The sequence below is a fragment of the Buteo buteo genome, chromosome 1 (genome assembly GCF_964188355.1).
Source record: "Buteo buteo chromosome 1, bButBut1.hap1.1, whole genome shotgun sequence".
NCBI classification, from domain to species: domain Eukaryota; kingdom Metazoa; phylum Chordata; class Aves; order Accipitriformes; family Accipitridae; genus Buteo; species Buteo buteo.
The window spans coordinates 28,706,028-28,728,539 of record NC_134171.1 but is presented as its reverse complement, the minus strand read 5'-3'; the positions used below and the strand labels follow the sequence as shown (position 1 = coordinate 28,728,539).

Here is a 22,512-nt window from a genome sequence, read left to right as displayed (position 1 = left end):
AAATCAATGTGTGTGTTGCTTACAATGAAAAAAATGTTAGTCATTCTGTAGCAACAGAGACACATTTTGTAATACAAAATTAATAGTATTCTGGGTTACACTAAAAGGCGTACTTACAAGCAGTATCAGGGAAATCCTTTAACGTTTACTGCTATGATGTAGCCATGGAGTACTCAGTTTTGTATATTCTTTGTATAGGAGACACACAGAAAGTTATGTTTCAAATCTTCTCTTTAATAAGGTATACCAAAAAAAGAGTGTTAACTAAAGAACGTAAGAAGGAAGCTATAGAGATCTCTTCATTCAATTGTATAATCACCTAAAGGTATTAAGAAATTTTAGGTGACGAATTATTAAACCAGCAGTTAATAAAAGCATTGGCGCTCTTTGAATTTTGGGTTTTAGATATATGGGACACAGATGATATTTGGAATACACCGTCCTTCACAGAGCTGGAAAAATGGACCTTAGGAGTATGTTTCGTTTAAGAAAAAATGGTAGTTACATCATACTGTGATAGGAGTAGGCATCACCGGTTTAGTGATGGTTTCTGGTCATGTGACAACAACCAATATTTAAGCAAATAGTCATGCATAACCTTCTTTCAAGACAATTCATTGTCAAGTTTTGACATTTTATTTTCAATGGAAACTAAAAACTTGGGATTAAATGGAGGTGCAGAACTCCTTCAGCTTCTTTGTGTAGAAAAGATTAGGGTTTTTTAACCTTAGTTATTGCAGTGTCTAGTGGCAAAGATATATTTTTATTTCCTGTATTTTAGCACCCCATAAAGAAAAACTGCCATGAGACACACCTCTTGCTATGTATTTATATTCTGCATACCATAACAGGCTTCTACTCCTTTCAAGGCCTAATTGTGGTGAAAACAATATAACAATATATATAATCTTTGTTTATAAGACATAATCTAAAATGATAAAAAAAGAAGAAATATTATTTCCCCCCCCCTCTCCTTAGTTTTACTAGGCAAGCTCATAACTCTTAGGCCAATGATGGTAGTTTTCAACACAGTCACAGAGGTGATGGTTGCTCAGAGAAGTGGTGGAGTCTCCATCTTTGTGGAGACACGCAAAATTTGGCAGAATATGACCTGGGCAACCTGATCTGTCTTCAGAGCTGGCTCTGCTTTGGACCTTCCAAAGGTGCTTTTTAAACTGAATTATTCTAAGATTCTGTGACTTAACAACTAGCAAAACATTGAAATAATGGCAGAAATTTTCCATCTTAATTAGCAACTGTGAAAAAATTAAATTTAGAATGTCAGTTCTGGAAGATACAGCTGAATAAAAATACCTGTGTAGACGAAAGGTTTAGACTGCCTCTGGACAGCAGAATGCACAGTGTTGTACAATTCTTAGGCTTATTATTAATAAACAATCCACTGTGATGAATAGAAGATTTGGGGTAAACGGGAAGGGTCTGGAAAGATGCAGAGGACATACCCTTTTTTATGGTCTTTGCCTTGGATTTTCTAACATTCCTCAGAAGCTGGGAATGACTAACGGACTAAAAGTGACTCTAGCCACATTTTTCCCGCTATCACCGTAACCTGGAGTCCTGAAAAGGGTTAAATATGGAAAAAGACAGTATTTTAAAGGAGAGGCACTGTACTTCATTGAATCATTCCCAGTTTGCTTTGTCATCATTAGATAGGCAGTTTACAGGGAACTGAAAAGCTGTAGAACACTGTGTATCCTAGAGCTCAACACCTCCTCAGGAAGCACCCAGGAACCTCTAAATCCTGCCCTTCTGAAGAATCCTGCCCTTCTGCCCTCTCCATCCTGCCCTGACGGAGGTCTTCCCTTTTTTCTTCTTCTGTCTTCATAGTTGCCTTTTCCCTTTCTAAATACCTATCTATTTCATATATCCTTCTAGAAAACACCCAACTCTTTTCTTTGACCAAAATTCCACGAATTTATTTCAGTCCATCTAAATATAGCTTTCCCCAAATCCAGACCAGACATGCCATGTAGATGCAGCTGTCTAATTTTGCAATTTTTTTTTTTGTGGTATGAAGCCCAGTCTTGCCTTATGCTCCTCCCAGGTACAGTCGCTTACATCCAGCTGCCTGAAAGATTTCATATCTAATGAAACTGAATTGGGGAGTTTGAAATGATGTGAAGACAGACTCCTGGGTAGGTAGAAAGCAAAGATCCTTCTCTACCCACGGATTCTATGGCCTTCCTTTTGTGCCAGTACAATTTTGTTGGTGTTGTTGAGTGGTCTGAGATAGATCTGTTGCTTCTGGCAGTATTCCTGACTACACACTCCTGCTTCTGTTTTCTTGGAGTGCCACCATTTCGTGACCATTTCTAACAATAACCTTTTCAATGCATAATCTAGTGCATCCAATTTTTAGCATTAGTAGTGTGTAGAGAGAGAGGTATTTCATCAACAAGGATCATGCAGAAGGACACTGTAATTGCCTGTACATTAAAACTGCATCTGCTTTGTTTTTTACGGTATTTTGGTCTGTATTAATTGTTGGTACTAGTAGCTGTTATTAGTGGCTACTAGTAGTATCTAACAGTAGCTTCTAAAGACTCCCAAGAGACAGATACGAAATAGAACATAACACTGTTTTTCAACAACCTAGCATTAGGGTAATACAAGCCAAGGTGAAAAACCACTATGAGCAAGGAACAGGGGAAAGGGCAGGAGGGCAGGACAATAGAGATGGAGAGCGAAGGAGGGAGGTAAAATGGTGATACTAAACATTGGGCACTTTTAAACACTGGCAGATTAAGACAGCTGAATGATAGTTTTTTCAAATACCCTTTGGAAACTTGAAAGTAGAATAACATAAGCAGTTTTATCATTATGGTATATGCATGTATTTAAATTTCTGACATTAATGTTTTTCAACAATGAGTCATCTGTCTCAAAAAGCAGCTATAGAGGATATATTGGATAACATTTTGTGTTGCTGTACAATTCACCAGCCAGCTAAATTAAAGCATCAGCAGAAGATTTTGAATTAATACTGTCAAAAGTCTAATAAATTTTAATGATAAGAATCAAAGCACTTTAATATGCCAAGATTAATCTTTAAACACATTTTTAGGTCTTTTTTTTTCAGGTTAATGCTTGAATTAAATTAATCACAAGCTAAAGGAAGTTTTGTTTACCACTGTCATCCTAAGAATAGTTTGCTTTATCATGCAGAGTATGTCAGCACTAGTTCTCTGAAATTGTCTGTACATCAGGAAGGTATGATTCTGCTAACCCTCTGGAAACAGTGGTGCTATTTGGGAACCATTTGTGTGATTACTTTGTAGCACATGGCTCTTGATTTACATTCCATAATTCCTTGCCATATGTTGAGGGCTATTTAATAATTAGAGCAGTTAACTCTGTGAAAGCAGTGTAAATCAATTTTCCTTTTACCTGGGATTATTGTGCACATCAGAGGACATGAAACATTTTAGTGAAGTTGTGTAGCTGCAGTCAGCAATTTGATTTAGTTGCATCTGACCAAATTTTTTAATCTAACATTTATTTTTTATGTACATACATACATATTTGGTCCTGCACATGCATTTTTTTGTTGAACCAGTAGAGATCATGCATCTTAATCTGCAATTTGTTTGGGAAAAACATGGATGCCCCATGTTCCATCTGCTTAATCTGTCTCTTCTACAAACTGTAAGTTAAGTATCTATCTTGTAATCTTGTAGTGTTATGACTAATGGAATTGATTGCAATCCAAATTCAGTGCCATGGACTCCTGACCTTCACTATGTTCTGACACATAGTTCAATAAGAATCAGTTAAAAACTGATGTACACTGTAAAACCTACGTGTCCATTATATGTGCATTATGGCTTTTCTCACAGCAGTGACACTGAAAATGTATCAGAGACCTCAGACTACTTTGCAAAAGGGGTGACTTTTATATCTGAGTAAATAGAAAAGGTACATAAGGGTGAATAACCAGCAGGTATGATCCACCACTGGTAATGGAACAGATCCATATCTCTAAGCCCGAGTACAGTGCTCTGTTTTACTGGTCACATAATTTCTAATACAGATTTGACCTGAGTGGAGAGGTTTATACAGAAGATATATTCCACCTGGAAAGATGACTTCTAAATAAACTAGTTTTTTGAAACTCCTAATTTTTTTCTTGCAGTGTTTACAGACTGCTTGCATTTGCAGTCTTTCATGTGAATGCAGTTTCCTGGAGTTACCTATCTGCATTTAACACCTTCTTCTGTTTTAATTTAAAAAAATCATATCCTTTTGATCCCTTAAATACCTTAATGTCAGAAAAGCAATGTGTCTTCTGACTGAAAGATTGCCCTGTCATTAAGAGTTGTTCTTCTCTTTGTTGGTCTCCATTGCTTGGTGCTGATTCTTTCATCCAAGAGAAGTAATGTCTTCCAACACATTCCCTGCTTTTTCTTTCTTGTATCCGTTCTCAGTTGTCCTAAGATAATAGATTCTTCAGACCACTTCTATCAGGAGATTGGGAGTTATTAGAACCATCCTTTTCCATTCCTTCAAGTGTGTGAGCCTTTCAGCACAACACCAGAGAGCAGAAAGGGAGTGGAGGGGGAAGGAGAGTCTGCATTTATCTTCAAGAATTTAGGGGTGGGTTGAAGGGACAATTCCTGCCCTGAATACACCAGCCTAATGTTCTAGATATTTCCTTCTGACTGACAATCTAAATGCTACTGCAGATGTCTTTTTATTCTTATTATTTGAAGTAATTTATATTTTTCACAATTTATAGGCTTACTGAATGAGGCATAAAGTCCCTCTGCATGAGAAGAGGCGAGGAGCAGTTGTAGTGTGGAGTATATAAATGAAGAAAACCAGAAGTTTGAGCCTTAGATTCAGTGCTGTGTTGATAAAACCCTTCTGCCATCCTGAGGGCATGGCATCTCACAGACTGTCCTTATCAATGTCTATAGTATTAATTGAATACCAAACAGTGAACTCCTTTCTACTAGATCTTTAAATGTGAACTTGGTACTGCATTGCCTCATGCAGTTTCTGAACAAAAGGGATGATATTTCCTCCTGGAAAAATAAATAATAAATATGAGAAGGGAGAAATACAAATGTCTGTTGTTTGAGATAAGGGCGTGGTCACATCCTTAATAATCCCTTTCCATCTGCTGGGTGCTAAAAGCTGTCAGAGAATTCTTTTATTTTTTTTACCAGGCATTTTGTCTTTAGTTGACCTTAAAAAAACCAGAACAGATAATCTTGTTTGCTAATTCATAATATGCTATTTTTAAAATAACCAATTGTTCTAAAATAATATTCTGTGGTAGATGCTGTCTGCATTTTCACAAAGCCATAGTATCTGCTTAGAAGAATATGCACTTTAAGAAACTGGATTCTAATTAAACTCATATTAGGCATTGTTTCAAAGAAAAAAAATACTGTTTTGTATTTTCTGCCTATAAAAAAACCCCTGTTAATTTAATATTAAAAGCAGATCCTTGTCCCAAATATATAGCCTTTCCACATATAGAAGTCTGATAGGTTCTGAAAGTCCCATGGACAGCCAGAGGGGAATTCTCTTGTCACAGGCAACCATAAAAGACAAATTTGAGGCTGCTTAATCCAAGCTCTGGGAGCATCCTGGGAGTATGTTTTAGAGGAGATTCTGGGAAACACTGCTATCTGTAAAGTAGCTTGGAGACATTCAAGTGACTCAGACGTGGGACTTTTGAGTGCTACAGTACACTTCTTGTAGGCACATTACACAACCTTAATCTAAGGCCTTTTTTTTATTATTATTAATGAGATAACAGAAGAGTAACTTAGAACTCTGTAACATGTTAAAGTGGGATTTAAAAAAAGATTGCCCCATTACTGTCCATGTTATTATTTTTTGCTCATTTGGGGAGTACTTGTTCGATTCAAGCCATGAGCTCGTCATTTGTCAGGACTCCTGTTTAGCAAGAAGCTTATTATCCATGACCATCCCATGGGTTGTCTTGCCAAACAAAAAAAATGTTAAGAATAAAAAAGAAGCAGCTTGGCATCCAGTCTGATTTGTGCTGTGTCTCAAACCCCATACCTCTATTCCACCTTTCCCTGCACTTCAGCAACCATGGGGATCAGGGAAGTGCACAAGAAAAAGTGTGTCTACCTGTTCTTATGCACCCAGGGTGCATAAGGGTATTTAGGGTGTTAGCATACACACAACCTCCAGCTGATTTTAGTAAGTCCTTGCTAGCTTTTTTGAAAATATTAGAGTAGTCTGGATAAACGTTAATTTCCTGTACTTCATAGTTATTTTACCTGGCTTAAAATAGGAACTGCTGGCTGGTTGGTAGAAGGATTAGAATGCTGTCTAGTTTTTTTGACAATGTGTCACAATCTTCTGAAATGCTATTACAGAATTTCATACAGCGTTACCTATTAAAAATATATTCGAGACTCCTGCTGCAAAAAATGCATTAAGAGTGCCCACTAATACACAGATCTATTAAATAAAGGCACTACCTTTTCCTTCCATTGGTTCCTGTCATGCTTGAATGCGAAGTACAAGGCTAGCAAAAGATAAAAGAACTGTAGCTCCATTTTTAATGAGTGTACGATCCAGGACTGAGTAACCAGGCACTATATGCAGACAGTAAAATTAATCTGTCTGAAAGGATCATAATTTTCAGTGCTTTCTGAAGTCTGTTGATCTCTAGAGGACCTCCATCAGCCTTTGGGACATCAGAACATGTGAATTTCATACTTCATACACATGAAATTTCATACATGAGAAATTCATATGTAGCAGCAAGCCTTGGGAAAATGCTGACCTCTGGCAACAGTGAGTGTTTGCCGCAGAACAACCAAGACTGTTCTTCCCAGAGCTTCATGCCGGTTTCTGTCAGCTCCAGGGTGCCAACTCTTTTTGCCATGGCTGACCACACAGACAGGCATTCTCCAAAGTCTTCCTCTGAAGTTGCCCATCACCAGGGGAAGCCTTTTTCACTGACTTCAGTGGGTTCTGGCATGCTACCTAAATCTTCACTGAATAATTAACAAGAGTAATAAGCACTGTGACAGTGTCTGTTTTAGCTTAGAAGAAGTAGTGTGTAGCCAAAGGGTGAAATCCTGTATGTATTATGTATATATTATCACAGTTCCTTGATCGTTCCCGTGTGACTTCTGTGGCCATTTCACATGTCCTTGATGTGGAAGGACTTTGATCTCTGGTGTTCTTCCAGGGAATTATGAGAATTTATTTTTTTTTTTAATGTTTGGAATGTGGGAAGGTATTGAAGGAGAGGTGCTTTTCGTAACTTGTACTTTCACTGGCAAGTTGACGTGTTACCAGCGTAAGCCAATGTGGCACCTGAAATCTGACCTGGAGAAAATCTAGGCTGAGTGATCTTGGTTAGAAAAACATCTGGACCTCTGTAAGAGGAGATGAACAAGCAAATAACCTAGCAACTAAAATCAAGGGAGTCATGTGCAATAAAGGCATATCTTAAGAAACCCAGACTCTGCCACTTCATGACTGCAAAGAAAAACTTGAAGGTGCTGCTTTTTTAAAATGATACTGCTGTTATGGGGAGATGTGTTTTGGAGTACAGGAGGGGCTGGCAGAGTAAGTGTACCAAATGGGATGATTTATAAATGCTGCAACTTGGAATAAAGTACAGAGATTAAACCTGAAATTAGTCTAGAAAGGTAATGCAGCAGAATTTGACACGACGTTCTATGACTCTTAAGTACCGAGGTCAGAAAATTCAAACATTTAAAAAAAATAAAGAGAGAGAGAAAGGCTTCTGAATATAAGTTTCTAAAATCTGAAATAATTTTGGGAATTGTTCTGCCTTACCTGCATGTTATGGTTTCCTTTCTAATAGCACAAGCCTCTAAGCTGAGTAAATGGAAATACGGTTGCATGGGAATAATAACTTTGCCATCCCTACTTGTGTGATGACACCGATTCAGGTCGGTCCAAATAATTACTGCTCCACTTTGTCAAAGTCTGCTCCGTTCCATTTCCAGCCTTGTTTGAGTGCTCTTGTTTTCTTTGTCTTCCTCTGTCTCATTTTTTAGACAGTGTTGAGGCACTCTGGTTCATTTTAGCTTTATCATGCTCATCCAGTTGATGTAAACAGTGCAGTAGTCCCATTTGTTACTCGGCCTGGTTATTATATACAACCTCTTTGCATCATGATGGAAGCTGTAGTGTCTAAAGGGATAAGGTTTAGTGCTGATGTTTTATTTTTCATTTGAATGCCATGTAGTTTTGGTTTGCTGCCAAATGTGTTGTGTGTTAGCTAAGTTCATTTTACTTCAACATTTTAAGTAACCCATCTCAGTAAGATCACATTTTTTCCAGCCAAACTCAACCACATTTTCACTTTCATGTTTCTATTGAACATTTTGTGCAACTCCAACTAAAAATGACTCACATTTGTTGTTTATTTTAGAGCTGAATGCTTTTTAATTCTTTTTTTTCTTGGTGTGTGAGGATGTAATGAAAAGGGAACAAATTTTGATTTGGTGGATTTCATGGTAATTTGGCTTTATGGGAACAGATTTCATATTACCCATGTGCTTAGAGTGCCCTTCCCAATGATTTCATTCACTCCTTCTTGTTTCTATTTTCATCATTTTGTTTCTCCCTTTGTTAGTTGTACCATAGTCAAGACTACTGTTTATAATTACTCAGTTGTCTCAAATGTTTATACAACCAAAGCATCTATGTTGTATTAATATCTTTACAATGAACCTGTAAATTGGAGGAATACTCTGTTTAAAAGATAGGGAAAAAAAAATCCAGAAAGATGTCTAGATAGTTAATTGCTGTCTTACTCACTTGGCAGCTGATACCTCTGAGATTGTCAAAATGTTGCTTGAGGTGCCAAAAGTCTATGAATTCCAACAGTAATGACCTAATGGCTGAGAGTATCTACATTTCTTCTTTTCCCCCTGCAAAGAACCAATTAAGTTATGCACTGCTGGGTTGCTTTGAACTCTCTCATGTTTAAATTCTGGCAGGATTCAAGCTAGACACTGGTTGATTGGTTGGCCCGATGTGATATGGGCTGCACCAGTCAGTACAGTAGCCTTCTCACCAGGGATGAAGTATGTTCTAGCTTAAACATCTTATTTATTCTCTACCTGATTTGCAAAAGGGATCTGAATCCATGTCTCCCACTTTCCAACTCTGTTAACTAGACACAGGGCTTTTGATTGTTCTGGAAGAATGGTTTCTTTCACTGGAGATGTTTTACTTTGTATAAAATATCTACACATTTGTCAGAACATGGACTGAGACCTATGTTTTGTACTGCTGGACTGTAGAGCCATTCACAGTCTTTAGCCAGTCAGCCCCCTACAGACTGAGGCCTTAGGTTTGGCAATACCTACATCTCCTGGACCCCATGTATAGTGGAATTCATTGCTTCAAACAGTCGGATCTCCTTTGTGGAACATGGGGAAAGCTAGACTTGTTGGCACACCTCAGAAATGGTGTAGGCATGGCCTTAACTGTCTGCAAAAGCGGTTCATAAAGTCAATAAACTAAGTGGGGATCTGTCAAGCTAACTAATTAAAAACTGCTGAAGAGAGGCATGTAGCTGAATCCTTTTCTTACCAACACAGGTGAAACATCCAAGTTTGGGTGGGAAAACATTACCAGTCTCCAATTCATCTGTTCAGAGTGGTGTGCCCCCTCTAGAGCTCATGCCATTCCTCCTTTCCTGAAAAGAGCCATGAGAGTAGCTTGATAGCCTGGGATGATGGAAACTTGTGAGAGAGAGAGAGAGAGAGAGAGCACCTCTTGTCAAGTGCATGCTTTGATTTAAAGCAGAGACATGAACTCAAGTTACTGTGTGTCAGGGTCTGTCTTGACCACGAAAGTGAATTTTCTAAGTTAGGGCATGCTTCCTCAGTCTTTGGAAGGAATTGTTCTGCTTTGTGTAAATAATTAGATATTGAGCAGAGACTTCAATTTATGTCTGCTATATCCCATGAGTACTGCTAGGCTGTGGAATCAGTCTCTTGCTTGTTTTCTTGCTTTCTCTCTCAAAGTCTTTCTGGCCCAGTAAATTTGTAATTATTTATAGTTTGAAGAACTCGTTGGGACTTGGTTGAGAGCCAGTTCTTTAAGCTGCTTGGCAGCATCAGGATATTTTTGCCTTAAGGTGGAAATATAAGCAGCCAGGGAATTTTAGGTACTGACAACATTAGACAGGAATTTGGGACTAAAGGGGATTCAGACAAATATAAGTGCAAAATTTAGTCATTATGATCTGGACCACAGAGACATTCAGATTAACTTTTATTGATTTAAGTGGAAACCTGGAGCTTAAATAACTTTGTGGAGCTTGTCCAATATACTTAAAGAGATAATTGGGCACCAAAATCAGTCTTTAGCCCTACCCTTGAGTGACTTTCTCAAACTTGCAGAGAAAGTCTGTAATAAAGTTAAAACTGCACCTCAAGTGTCACTTGTATCCAAGGCTCTTCATTCATAGGACCCTTTGGAAAAGTGTTTAATTTTGTTACCTGAAGTAATAAGGTTTGCAAAATAAAGCTCTCTTGGTAGAGATAGAGAGAAGAAAAAGTAGTAAAGATAATGTCTGTGTATGTGTACTGCACTCTTTTCTTCTTCTTGAGTGAGAGTTAAACCTCAAATCTGTCATAGGCGTGTGAAAATCATCTTAGTAACATGTAAATATATCACTCAGCACAGAGAGAACTTTTTAATTTTCCATTTGCTAGCTGAAAGCAGTGCTCTTACAGTTTGCACCGGTGTCTTTTACGTACAGCAGAAATCTGAGTAATTACCCAGCTGTGGAGATACATCACATTATTTGAGTTGCAAATATGCCTGCATTTCATTTTGTGAGTAACCTACACCTAAAGAAGACATTTGTTCAGCTAAAAACATGTCTGAAAATGTTTCCCCAAGTCTTCTGCTACAGAAGAAAGGATGTTGACAGTTAAGCTAAATATTTTTTCCAGGTTAATGTGTGTTTTTTTAATGGTCAAAAAGTCTCACTCATCTCTAAAGATACACCTACTTTTAAGTGAAATTTTGTTTTACAGTAAATTCTCCCTCAAGTTTATATTTTCCTGCTATCAGAATAATAAATACTACTTTTCTGAAGTAAAAATTCCAATTCAAGAATGGGCTTATACACAGGACCAGGTATTTGGTTAGTCTAAATGACGTAATGGTATTTGTTTCAAGAGTATGGTATTGCTTTACAGGGTTGCCCAATTCTGTGTAGGTCTTTGGAGGGTCTCTGATAGTCTTTACATGGAGCTGCCTATTTAGTGTATGATATAATATCTGTTAATAGATATAAGCTCTTCAGAGGGAAATCAGTTGGGGTCTGTTAGCCTACTGGCTTTCAATTCCTGTATCTTTCTCCAGAATATTTTCTCCAGAATATATTCTTGTTTCAGTCAACACCATGAGAAATCAAGTACAGCACCAGATTCAGGTCTCTTTTACACCAGAGTGAATCAAGAGAGCAGCTGTTAACAGTAACACAGGTATTACTAGGTCTTACTGGTAAGCTTACTCTACCAATGCTTCATTAAAGATGGAGATTTGAAAGAGAAGTTTACTTATGGCTCTTATTAAGAAATTGTCTTGCCAATAGATCGAGGATAGAGTGAGGCTATTGGAAGTGAAGCGCTAATGTCAAGGAGGGAATTGAATTTATTTCTTCTCACAGTTGGCTTCAATTTACAAATTGGAAGTGTATTTATGTAGACACATGTGGCTTTGAAACGGTTGTAATTTAACAGTGGATAATGAATGAAGATGCTGAGTAGCTGGATAGATAAAACTGTCACCTAAAGCACCAAAACCAAATACAGAGAAGAACTGGCAGAACCGTATTTTGAAATATCTGCATTCTTATGGATTTTACTGCCCTTACGGCTCCACGTTGCATGACCTACTCTGACCCCCATTCCCTGCCAGCCAGAGAGTGTCTTGAGCTGTCAGCAGACACACTAAGGAGCTTGTCAGATAAGGGCAGTGTGTTGAGTTGGAACAGTGTTTGATGGATTAAGACCCTGGCTGTTTCACCTGTGCAATTCCTGCGTTGTATTATGAATGACAATTTCAAAGCCTTCGGGCAACATTGCCAAGCATGCCCTTGGAGACCATATTACAATGTCAGAACAATGTCAATTCCAGCTAAATAATTTTTTATAGCAAAATAATTAAAGTAACATCAGGCTTTTGACAGCATTTCCACAAAAACTCAGAAATCCTCAGTTAAGGCTCCCACAGCACTGCAACTTAACCTCCTCTTTTATTTTTTGTTGACATAATTAAAGAGCAGTATTTTCTTTTCTTTTTTTTTTTTTTTTCCTTCTGTAGCAGCCCTTCAGTTATAGCCTTGCAGTATTCTCCTGGGTACTATTTACTCTACATGTAAAATAATGTTTGTAAGAAATTGTTTCATGCTATGCATTAGAACTGCATATGTACATTTTAAAAGCTCTGTCCCACCAAGAATACTTTTGATGTTTTTGGATTACTTCAAACAGATTGGCTTTTATTTTAGCTGCCCAAACCCTGGCTTTACAGTTTTATTGACTAAAATTTAAAAAAAAAAAAAAAGTCCAACACAATCTATTAACCTGTTTTCTTGTGTAAATAGCCTTGACACAATGGATAATATAGCCAGCTTCATGCAAACAAACATCTGGAACCTTGTTGATGGTCCACTCTGAAGACTTTGCAGTGATCGCACTCCTTTCTTCTCTTCTGTTAAACATACCTAGAACGAGCCATGCATGTTTTGTCCCTACTCTCTGCGAAGAAACGATTGTAGATTATTTCGGTGAGAGGAGAGAAGGAGGGAGCAAAACACAGATAATTCTCAAATTTGATAAATATTCAGAAAATTTATTTCAAAAAAAGATAATCCTGCCTCGGAGTTCTTCAGGAAAGGGAGAGCTCTCAGGTGTGCTCAACCCTGCATGTCTAGCTACCCCATGTCACAGACACTGGAACCCTGTGTACCCCTTCAAAGATGCAGGCAGCTGAGAAGGGGCATTTGAAAGAAAGCAGAGAAGTTTTGAAAACTGCCTGGCAGGCAGCAGTCCAAAGGAACTCATTCAAAATTGAATTGCCTCTGTGGAAATTTCCAATTTTGACAAATTGGTAAATGCTGATGAGGAACCTTTTCATCTGACTTTTCTGACGATCTCCATTACTCAACCTGTGATTGATTTAGACTTCAGCCACTGCAAATTCTCTGCCAAGCAGCCTACTTGAGCTGAGCCAGCTCTTCTACTGAGGAACAAGTCAGCAGGACTCAGACCATCAGAGAGGGTATCCCAGCATCATGAGAGCTGGCATAATGGAATGGACAAAGGCACTGATACCAACTCTAACTAAGCTCTGAACTCCTCTTCTAATTTTTGACAAGTCAATGATGTTGACATTTTCCAGTGTGGACACTTAATGTTGGACAGCTGAAGCCAGATTTGGTAACACCTGTCCTTCACATTACTTACACGTCATTTAATCCTTCTGCCTCAGCTTCTCAAGTACAGAAAAATTAAGTTAATAAAGTTATTATCTTCAGAGAGAGGTTATTATAATTAATGTTTGTAAAATCCTAAATGTAATTAAGACACACAGTAAACCTTCCAGCTAAGGATAGATAAGGATCTATAAATCTTCTGCAATTTGCTATATTTATTGCTTTTTCTTACTTTCTGATTTTTTTTTCAGTATTGATATCATGAAAGTTCAAGTAAGGAAAGGAAATCAGGAGAAAGCAGTGCTTAAGAATCATGTGAAACTTGATCTTAATACTTATTGCTTTTACTGCTTCCATAGGATGTGTTTTTCTGCCTCTCTTTATTCTTAACTTTCTTGACTTTTTGTCAGTTTACCTTTGGCTTCCATTTTCTGAGAAATTGGCCTAAGCTAAGTCAGATAAGGCTTCTCTTTTAACTTTTATGACCATGCCTTGGTCATCATTAGAAACGATGCTATAATAGCATTTGCTGAATTTCAGAGCACTTCATGTGGTGATGGCATCTACATGTCATATTCTTTGCCTGAGATTTTTTCCCCTAAAAGAAGCATCAGAAATAGAAAGTATATCCTTACCCTTTCCTGTTCCTGTTTCTTTGTTTAACCTTCAAAGGCAGTGATTCAGAATAACTTAAGAGTTCATGACTATAAATGAGTCAGCTACCCGTCCTCCCAACAGAGGGTTCGAGGGTTCTTCTTTAAAAACTAGACAGTTTTTCAAAAGCACTAGGCCTCTGTTGTTTTAAGCACTTTTGAAAATCAGGCCTTTTAGTTATGCGTTTACATGTCAATTGAAGAAAAAGATTTTATAATTCTAGTAGAAAAAACTTGTCCTTAATTTTTCTCAAAAAACCCAGACTCTAGATTTGTACACGAACACATGTTGTGTTGAACATTTTTTAGCTGAGTACATTCCTTTGGCTTTTCCAGAAGCGCTGATGATCCAGAACTGTTTGAATCTCCAGTGGGCCAAGTGTGATGACTTGTGCTGTTGTTGACAGAATGTGAGTTATAAAAAGCCTTTAACTGTGATGCCTGCTGTATGAATTCTGATTAGAGAGTCCATCTGAAACTGTGCTTTGTGCCTCTGAATTGTTTTCAGTAAGTTACTGGTGGGACAAAGTAGAATGTTTTAATAGAGATTTTATTTGACAAGCATGTATTCTTTCAAAGCAATAATTACACTATTTGTTGTAAAAAAGGAGTTCAGTTTTTTCTTTTTGTAGACACTGATTCTGATACCCTGAGATCAAATTTGTAATTCAGAGGAATCTATACTATAACACTGTGTAAAGTAACAAGGAAGAAACAGACACAAGGCTCAGGCTGCTAACACTAACAGATAGTAACAGGAATAATTCAAGATTTATTACATTTCAGCTTCTTTTGTCTTTAAGGACCAGTTTCCTTGTATGTAGGGTATGAGCAGAAACTTAAAAAATATGCAGAATTTTGAGAGAAAATAGGAGGCAGAAATCAAAACCTGCCAGCTCCTCTTTTGTGTACTTTCTTTTTTTCCTGCCTTCCTTTGTTCTGTTTCCTTATCCTTTCTTTTCCCTCAGTCTTCTCATCTCTTGCAACTTTTCAGCTTCCCTTGTCCCTTTCATACTCTGTTTCAAGACATTCTACCTGCTCCCTTCACTCTCTGCCTCAGTGTGGCTCTCACCTGAGGAGAAGCAGCCTGGTGGAGTGCCTGGAGTGCCTGCCATCAGGATCAACCCTCACTTCGGGGGAGAGCAGCTGGTTGCATTGAAAGTCACTGGTGTCACCATTGCCTGGAGCTATGCTGGTTTAAGGCACTTTTGGCAAAAAAGAAAGAAACGCGCATGATTAATTTGCATCCATTCCCATTCCTGAGGCTATCAGGGATGAATTTGCCCCAGGACTTTTTATATACATTGAAGTGCTTATCTTAATTATGAAAACCTGAAATGAAGCTCTTGCAGCTGAGGATCTGTGGATAGCCAGCCTCTTCTTCCCATCCATCCCCCCTCCACTCCCCAAGTCTTGATCCTTCACTCCAAAGATGTGATTTGAAGTGAGTAGTGCACACCAACAAGGGGAATCTACAGACTGTTGTAATAGCATTCAACGATGTGTTACAGTCAATTTGTTCTCAGCTCTGTCTGCTCATTTCTGATGGGAAGATGGATCCAGAAGTATATAAAAATGATATGATAGAATATGGGACTTTTTTTTTTAATTAAAACTTAAAATGGAAGGCAAGCCTGAAGATTCCATGTCCTGTAGTTTACTATATGCAAATTGTAAAGTCGTTCCCATGTGTCAGTATGTCAGATGCAAACAACTGATAGCAATAGGGTGAGGTTACAGAGGACCATGCTTCCCACCATTTGGGAGGGGGGTGTGTGTGCAGGTTAAGATTTTCCAAGTGACTTTGTTGCCTATAGTAGGGTTCCTTCAGATTATACCAGTATAATTGAGATTTGCCTTGGTTCTCTGCTATCAGGATACTTGATTGTCAGTTATATTTTTGTAACACCAGTGTTTTTCATGGAATTGTAATTAAGATTTTGTGTTGTCATTATAGTGCAAGCCAAATTTCACAGTACAAGCCAAATTTCACACTTAGTCCCTGCAGCACTGTTTTATCCCCTGAAGAGTAGCTCTCTTGTCACTTTTCCATTTCATCTCAGCCTGTGCCAGGTAACCATTTGGAAAGAATAATCTTTTTTTCTGGAGAGTCTCGCACAGGCAACATGCAGTCACTAGTCTTCTGAACTATAGCTGTGGTTTCTGTATGATATTTCAGCCAGACCCATACTTATATCCTTGTTGAATACTAACAATGTAGACTCAGCACCTCTTGTCCCTTGATTTAAAATTAGTTTGTAAGATGTTTGGAGTAGAAATCAACTCAGCTTGTGAATGGATGCTGCATATGGATTTATAGAAGTCTCTATCACACAAATAAACACCTCTCAGGATGTGCAGGGGTAGTGTGCTTTTGAACTTCCAAGTGACACATAGTAAGAGTCAGCCTTTATTTATTTGCTTAAAAAGCAGAGATGATCCTGGAAAGAAGATTGTTTCAGGTAGGAAGGGCTTTACAAAGTCCTGTATTCTAGTAAGCACATGTCTAGTGTTCAGCTGGAGAAGGAAATTCAAGTGTCCTTAAAGATGAGAGTGCAGGAATGTGCCTCCCCCATGCTCCAGAAGTTCTCTGAAAGTACTGTATGACCCCATCTTTCCTTTGGGTGCACCTACATCCCTTTGAAAATACACTGATCCCCAGTGCACTGCTGATTTCTCCCAATAGAAAGCAGTGATTATACTTTTTGCCTCAATACAATTAAAAGTAAAATCTGCCTATGCCACTTATTTGTCAAAAGGTAGCTTTTAGGAATATAGAAGCTATTAACTATCTATATTAAATTGTGATTAAAGATGGAAATCATAATATGACAGCAGGATCACTCACATAACAGGCAGCTGTATTATTTTTAGGAATGGGAAAATTTGGGGTAAGTCAAATTGCAGCTAGTTGTATTTAGATATTTATTTTCCAGCCAGCAACTGGCTTTAAGGCAGAGAATTCCTTGTGTTGACTGTCTTGAATGCAGACGGTAGTTGGCAACTGCTGTAAGAAATTTCCTGCAAGTGTGTGCTATCCCTCTTAGTGAATATTGTTCCATTTTGAGCCTAATTGGAAACTGAAGATAGAAAACTCAGTAATTATTTTTCCCTGCAGTACAACATTTAATATTCTGATTTCATGGCTGTCTAACTACAATGATTAGGAAGAACATTTTCTTATAGTATTTACAGTACCACAACAATGTATCAGGAGCATCGTCTATCAAGGGACGGAACTATTATGTTAAAATACGTGCCACTTAAAAACCTACCCAATTAAAAAGTAGGATGCTGTTGAGTGTTACATTTGGTGTACTCAGTAATTGCTTTGTAAGTTTTTTTTTGTCTTTGGCTTTGAAAAAGCTCTTCAGGATGAAGAAAACAGCCTTGAAGTAGAAGGGTTTTAATAGGAATGATCTGCAACAACACAGATAACACCTCTGCAACAAAGGCATTTTATGTTTAGAACTGTACTACCGTGTTAAGTCCAAGACAGTGTGGTTATTTTTACTGGTGGAGAAGTGGGAAATATGTGTGTAGTTGCTAATGGTTGTATAGTCCTTTAACTGAAACAAACTACTCAGTGGGACGAACTCTCATCTGATAACCTCTATGTTAGGTCGGGTAGAGACTCCCAGTATTTACAACAGGATACTGGTTAGGAGAAGTAAATAATGACAGAAACTTGTTCAAAATGTCCCATAATTTTGCACAGAGAGTTTGAAGAAGTACTATAAATTTAAAATGTTTGCTTTTTTTTTCTTTCTTATATCAGATAGTATTACTGAAGTCTTCACTAACATCTATGTGACCAGTTTTGGACCTGTTTCAGATACTGATATGGTGAGTTTCTGAATCTTTTGCATATATAGTAAATGTTGTAAGATATATACATTAACGTCCTTTAAACTTGTGTTCTGCTTTTACTTATTGTAGACAAATTGGGAATAATTTCAGTGAAGTCAGGAAGTGCCAAATCCCAGTAGTTCTACAGATGGAAATTGGTTTATAAACCTTACATGATAAGTACACTTGTATTAGCTGTTTAGTTTGGACCAGTGACTCTTCTGATTGTCCCCACTGACTGTATGTTGGTTCATATTCTGGAGCAGTCTTGAGGTGGGTGAACTGGATTCCTCTTGGATGAAACTAGAATGAAAAGTGCACTGTAGGAGCACACTTAATGTTGGCAACAGTCCGAGGGACCTGACTGGAGTCAGTCTAAACTAAACTTGTCGCAGGACATAGCTTGGAAGTGGGGTCATCAGCACAATTGTGGTGTTCTACAGATCTGTCCTTCATAATTTGCACTATTTAGTAACCATTTAAAGGAAGTCAGTGACATGAAAAAGAAAGAAACTGTCAGATTATTGCTCTGGATTACAGTTTTTCATGAAAACAGCAATGGAGAAAACTCTGAGGCAAGGGATCCTTTGTAGGCTCGCTGCAAATCATACACAGATTAGGAAGAATGTGTCACACTGGGGAGAAAGATCTTCATGGATATGACATCTCTAAAAGGAAAGAAGGGAAGGACACTCTGAAAGTTACTTTAGCTGCCATTGCTGTTCCTGCAAGAAATTACTTCCTGCAGGAAATTATTTTCTGAAGTGTTTTAACATTTGTGATTATATATGAGACATATAAAATACTACCTATGTGTATCTATAGGTATTAAACCCCAATATTTTTTAAAACAGGCAATATTTACTTTTTCTGTGAGAACTTTTGGGTTATGCATCATACAAAACAGGAAGCATCTTGATGTTACAAGCTACATTGCAATGAAAGTAAATATTTCATGGTATGTTGTACATTTTGAAAGTTAATTGCTCACTGACTAACAGGTAGTCATAGCTTTGGAAAATCTGTTTTTTTGTGTTTGTTTTTTGTATGTGATAGTTTCAGTTTTCAAGCTTTGTTTTGACTGTGATGAATATATTACTGAGGCTTCACATGAAAAGTTGTTTCATAGGAAAAATAGACATTTATTTTCTTTTTGTCACTGTATATGTTACTGATCCTCTTGAGGTGTTTTTTCCTAATGATGTTAGTTTTTCTGAAATGATTCTTATTTTATTACCAATTATAAAAAACAAGTATCCACAGCTATATACAAAGGTGATATGAACCTCTTGACCTTGTTAATCTAGTATCTTGTAACTTCACAGTGTTGACACTTACAGTATTCCTGTGAAATGGGGTGATGATATTAACCCAATTTTAAAGAGGTGGTACTGAGGCAGAAGGACACTTACCCAAGGCTGTGCAAGTCATCTGTGCTTAAATGGAAATTTAATTAAAAGCTCCCTAAGCCTAATCCCTAGCTCCTGAAACACTTTTGACATCAGTGCGTAAATGTGTGGAGAACTCTGGGTGTCCATTTGCACGGACAGATATGATGGCACAGTAAGGGGTCACGTCATTTGATCCTACAGTGCTAACAGCTCTGTGCAGAGGTGTTAATTGAAACAGAGTGCAGTGCATCAGAACGGCAGCTGTTACTGTAATGGGTAGGGCTGTTTGCAGATAAGTAGATAGGTAAGTAAGAGCAGTTTAATACTTACTACTACAAGCTTCAGGGTTAATTTAGCTTGTTCAGTTGATAATTATAAAATAATTTTGAAATGTATGAGCAATCAATTAGAAAATTTCAACATCTGAGTTTTGAAATAATAGCTTCCAAACTATCACATATTCTGTCGAACATGAAGGTGACATTAGAGTTTTTACCATGAGTACTCTTTCATTTAGGTATCGTGTTACTGAATTGATATTGTAAACTACTATACAGAGGGTTTAATGATACTTTATTCTGTAAATGTTGGAAGCTCTGGAATATTCTCATTTTATAAGCTTCCTCCTTAAAAGGCCTCACTGGGACAATAAGTTTGACTCTTGCCCATGTCCTCCTAAATCTCCAGAGGATCTCAGGCTGAATCTCGGATCTTTTCAGCGAGGTTGGGTCCCAGCTTCAGAGGTCTTCTGCTTTCACAGTGTGAGTGGTGAGCCCTTCAGTCACATCAGATTTTTAGGCTGGTCACTGCTGTTGCCCAAAACTCTCATAGTCATTGCTGCCAGTAGAATTCCTTCCCCTGGGATTTTTCATAGAAACAAAAGTCAGCAGATGTATGACTGCACTCCTTTGCATGATCTATTTGCCAGCTTTGGTGTTTTTCCCCTTGGTTAGCATATTGTGAAGAATAACAGTGCTTTGGAGAAAAGCCTGTTGAAAATGGAAAGGGGACTCACTGCTATGGGAGATGATTAATATGTGTTTATAGTATGGAAGAGGGAGGCGGCACACTGAAAATGATGGGTAGATCGGAACTAAGGACACAGTTGTCGCATAGCAGTGTTGATTCACGAAGTTGATAAAATGCCATTCTAACCTTTGTTGTTGAATTGATAGCAATTTGTGACGTTTCTGTTTTCCTCACTAAGTATAGTAGTTCCCATTAATGATAATATAGTATCATGTGCAATCTGTGACTCAGTACGATTGCTAGAATGTAGGTTTTTATTCATTTTCCCTGTATTTTTCCAGTATCACAATTTTGCCAAAAAATAATAAGTCCGGGGGAATTTGCTCTTTGCCTGATTTTAGGCTAGCTGATGTTTGTTGTTGATAAATTTAGGAGGTAAAAGCAAAGATTGAGATTTTTCTCCAGATGTTTTAAGAGTCAAAACCTTTTGATCCTTGTTGTGGTTTAACATTTTGACTAAGTTAAAAAGATGCTACTCTCTGTTCTGCCCAAAATCCTCAGCTACCAAATCTGTTGACTCTTGGCCAGAACTCTGTTGCAAACTGCACTTCAAATGGACTGCTGTGACTAAAATATTGGTGTATCTATATTAGCTGTGTCATAAAAATGCTATTGTATGTCAACCACAGTATTTAATGTCAAAGGAGATGCCAATATACAACAGGAATTTTCAACTTCATTTTGCAAACTAATGAGAATCAAGGAAGGCAAATCTAAACATGGGATTAAACAGATTTTACTTTCACTGTTCTGTCTTTTTGAGCTGTTATTGCTCTGAAATGTTTAAGTTCACTATTATGATGCTCTGCCTTATAGGCTTCCAACCAGATCAGTGATACAAATTTATTTTGACATTAGCCCGAGAGAAGAAAAGCTGCCTTGTTTAGAAAAACAAACAAACCAAAAATTGAACAGAACAATTGAAAAACAGAGCATATCTGAAATTATGATTAAAGAGGCTAATAAAAAAAATGTAATTAAATTAAAATATTTAATATTTTAAAATTCTGAGGTGAAGGATAATTCTGCTTGGATTATGATTTGTAGGATAACAAAATGGAAATAATTTCATTTAAACATTAAAACTGATTATTTCTCTGCTTTTTCAAAATTAATTATTTGAAGTCTGGTAGATCGATGTGTCTTTATAAATATATATGCTGCTAACTCTGATTTTAGCACTGCAAGCAAGGTACTTTTACAGCTTTTTCTCAGACTTACTTTCTTTCCAGGTGCTCTTGACACTTTGGCTTCTAAAATTTCCCAGATAGCCATAAGTGCTGATGTTCTTGATAGAAAAAAATAATATAAATAATAAATGAGGAACATATTTACTCCCCAAGCAATGGTTATTTTATGTAAAACAGAGAATATAGGCACTGAGAACCTTTATATGAGGTCTGCTGTGAAGCAAGCTTTGCCAAGATTTTGCCAAATTTTGGCTCAGAGCAGTCTTTTTAGTTGTCACTGGAAACAGTCTTTTCCTGCTTTCCTACAATACAGTAGGTGGCAAGACCTCAATCAGTTTTGCTTGAATATTAAAACTAACAAGTATTCTGAAGTTTTGTGTTTCAGCTTTCAACCTTAGCTTTTCATTGTCTTTGGGGAGTTTTGTTTACTGTGATTACATTTTTGTTTTTCCCTACTTGTTTGTACACAACAATTTTTCCTAGTTTCTTGATGATAGACCTCTATTTTTTTCACTCTAGAGTCAAGAAACGTGAACATTTCTCTGCAGAGATGGTCATACCCAGCTAGTTCATCACTGCACTCACTTCCATCTTGTCAGTTTTCGATTAAACTTTCAATAAGCATTTCTGATTTTTCAAATATAGCCAGAACAGAAATTTTCAATGAAAGCTGAAGGTCAAATCCAGAAATGACCGAAAGGATTGTTACAGCATCTCTCACCACAAATGAGGATGGTTCTTTAGAGAGAGTGTCTGAACTGGGAACCGCGTTTCTTTTTTTGTGTCGGTTTTTCAGATTTCCTCATTCCATTTTGTATTTCAGATTTTGTATTTTTTCTGTGAAACTTATTTTTTAGCTGTTTCAAAGTCTAATTATTAGCTATGGTTCCTTAACTGGAGAGAAGCTTTACAGGGGTTGTATGATTTGTAAGTCAGGACACAAT

At 37.4% G+C, this 22,512-nt stretch overlaps 1 protein-coding gene across 1 annotated transcript in view; it reads left to right on the top strand.

The window, feature by feature from the left end:
• Positions 1 to 22,512, top strand: part of GABRA2 (gamma-aminobutyric acid type A receptor subunit alpha2) — a 57,218-nt gene that overhangs the window by 9,113 nt on the left and 25,593 nt on the right. The window contains exon 3 of the mRNA XM_075041366.1: positions 17,888 to 17,955. Within this exon, the coding sequence (XP_074897467.1) occupies positions 17,888 to 17,955 (68 nt within the window). The remainder of the gene's footprint in view (positions 1 to 17,887; positions 17,956 to 22,512) is intronic.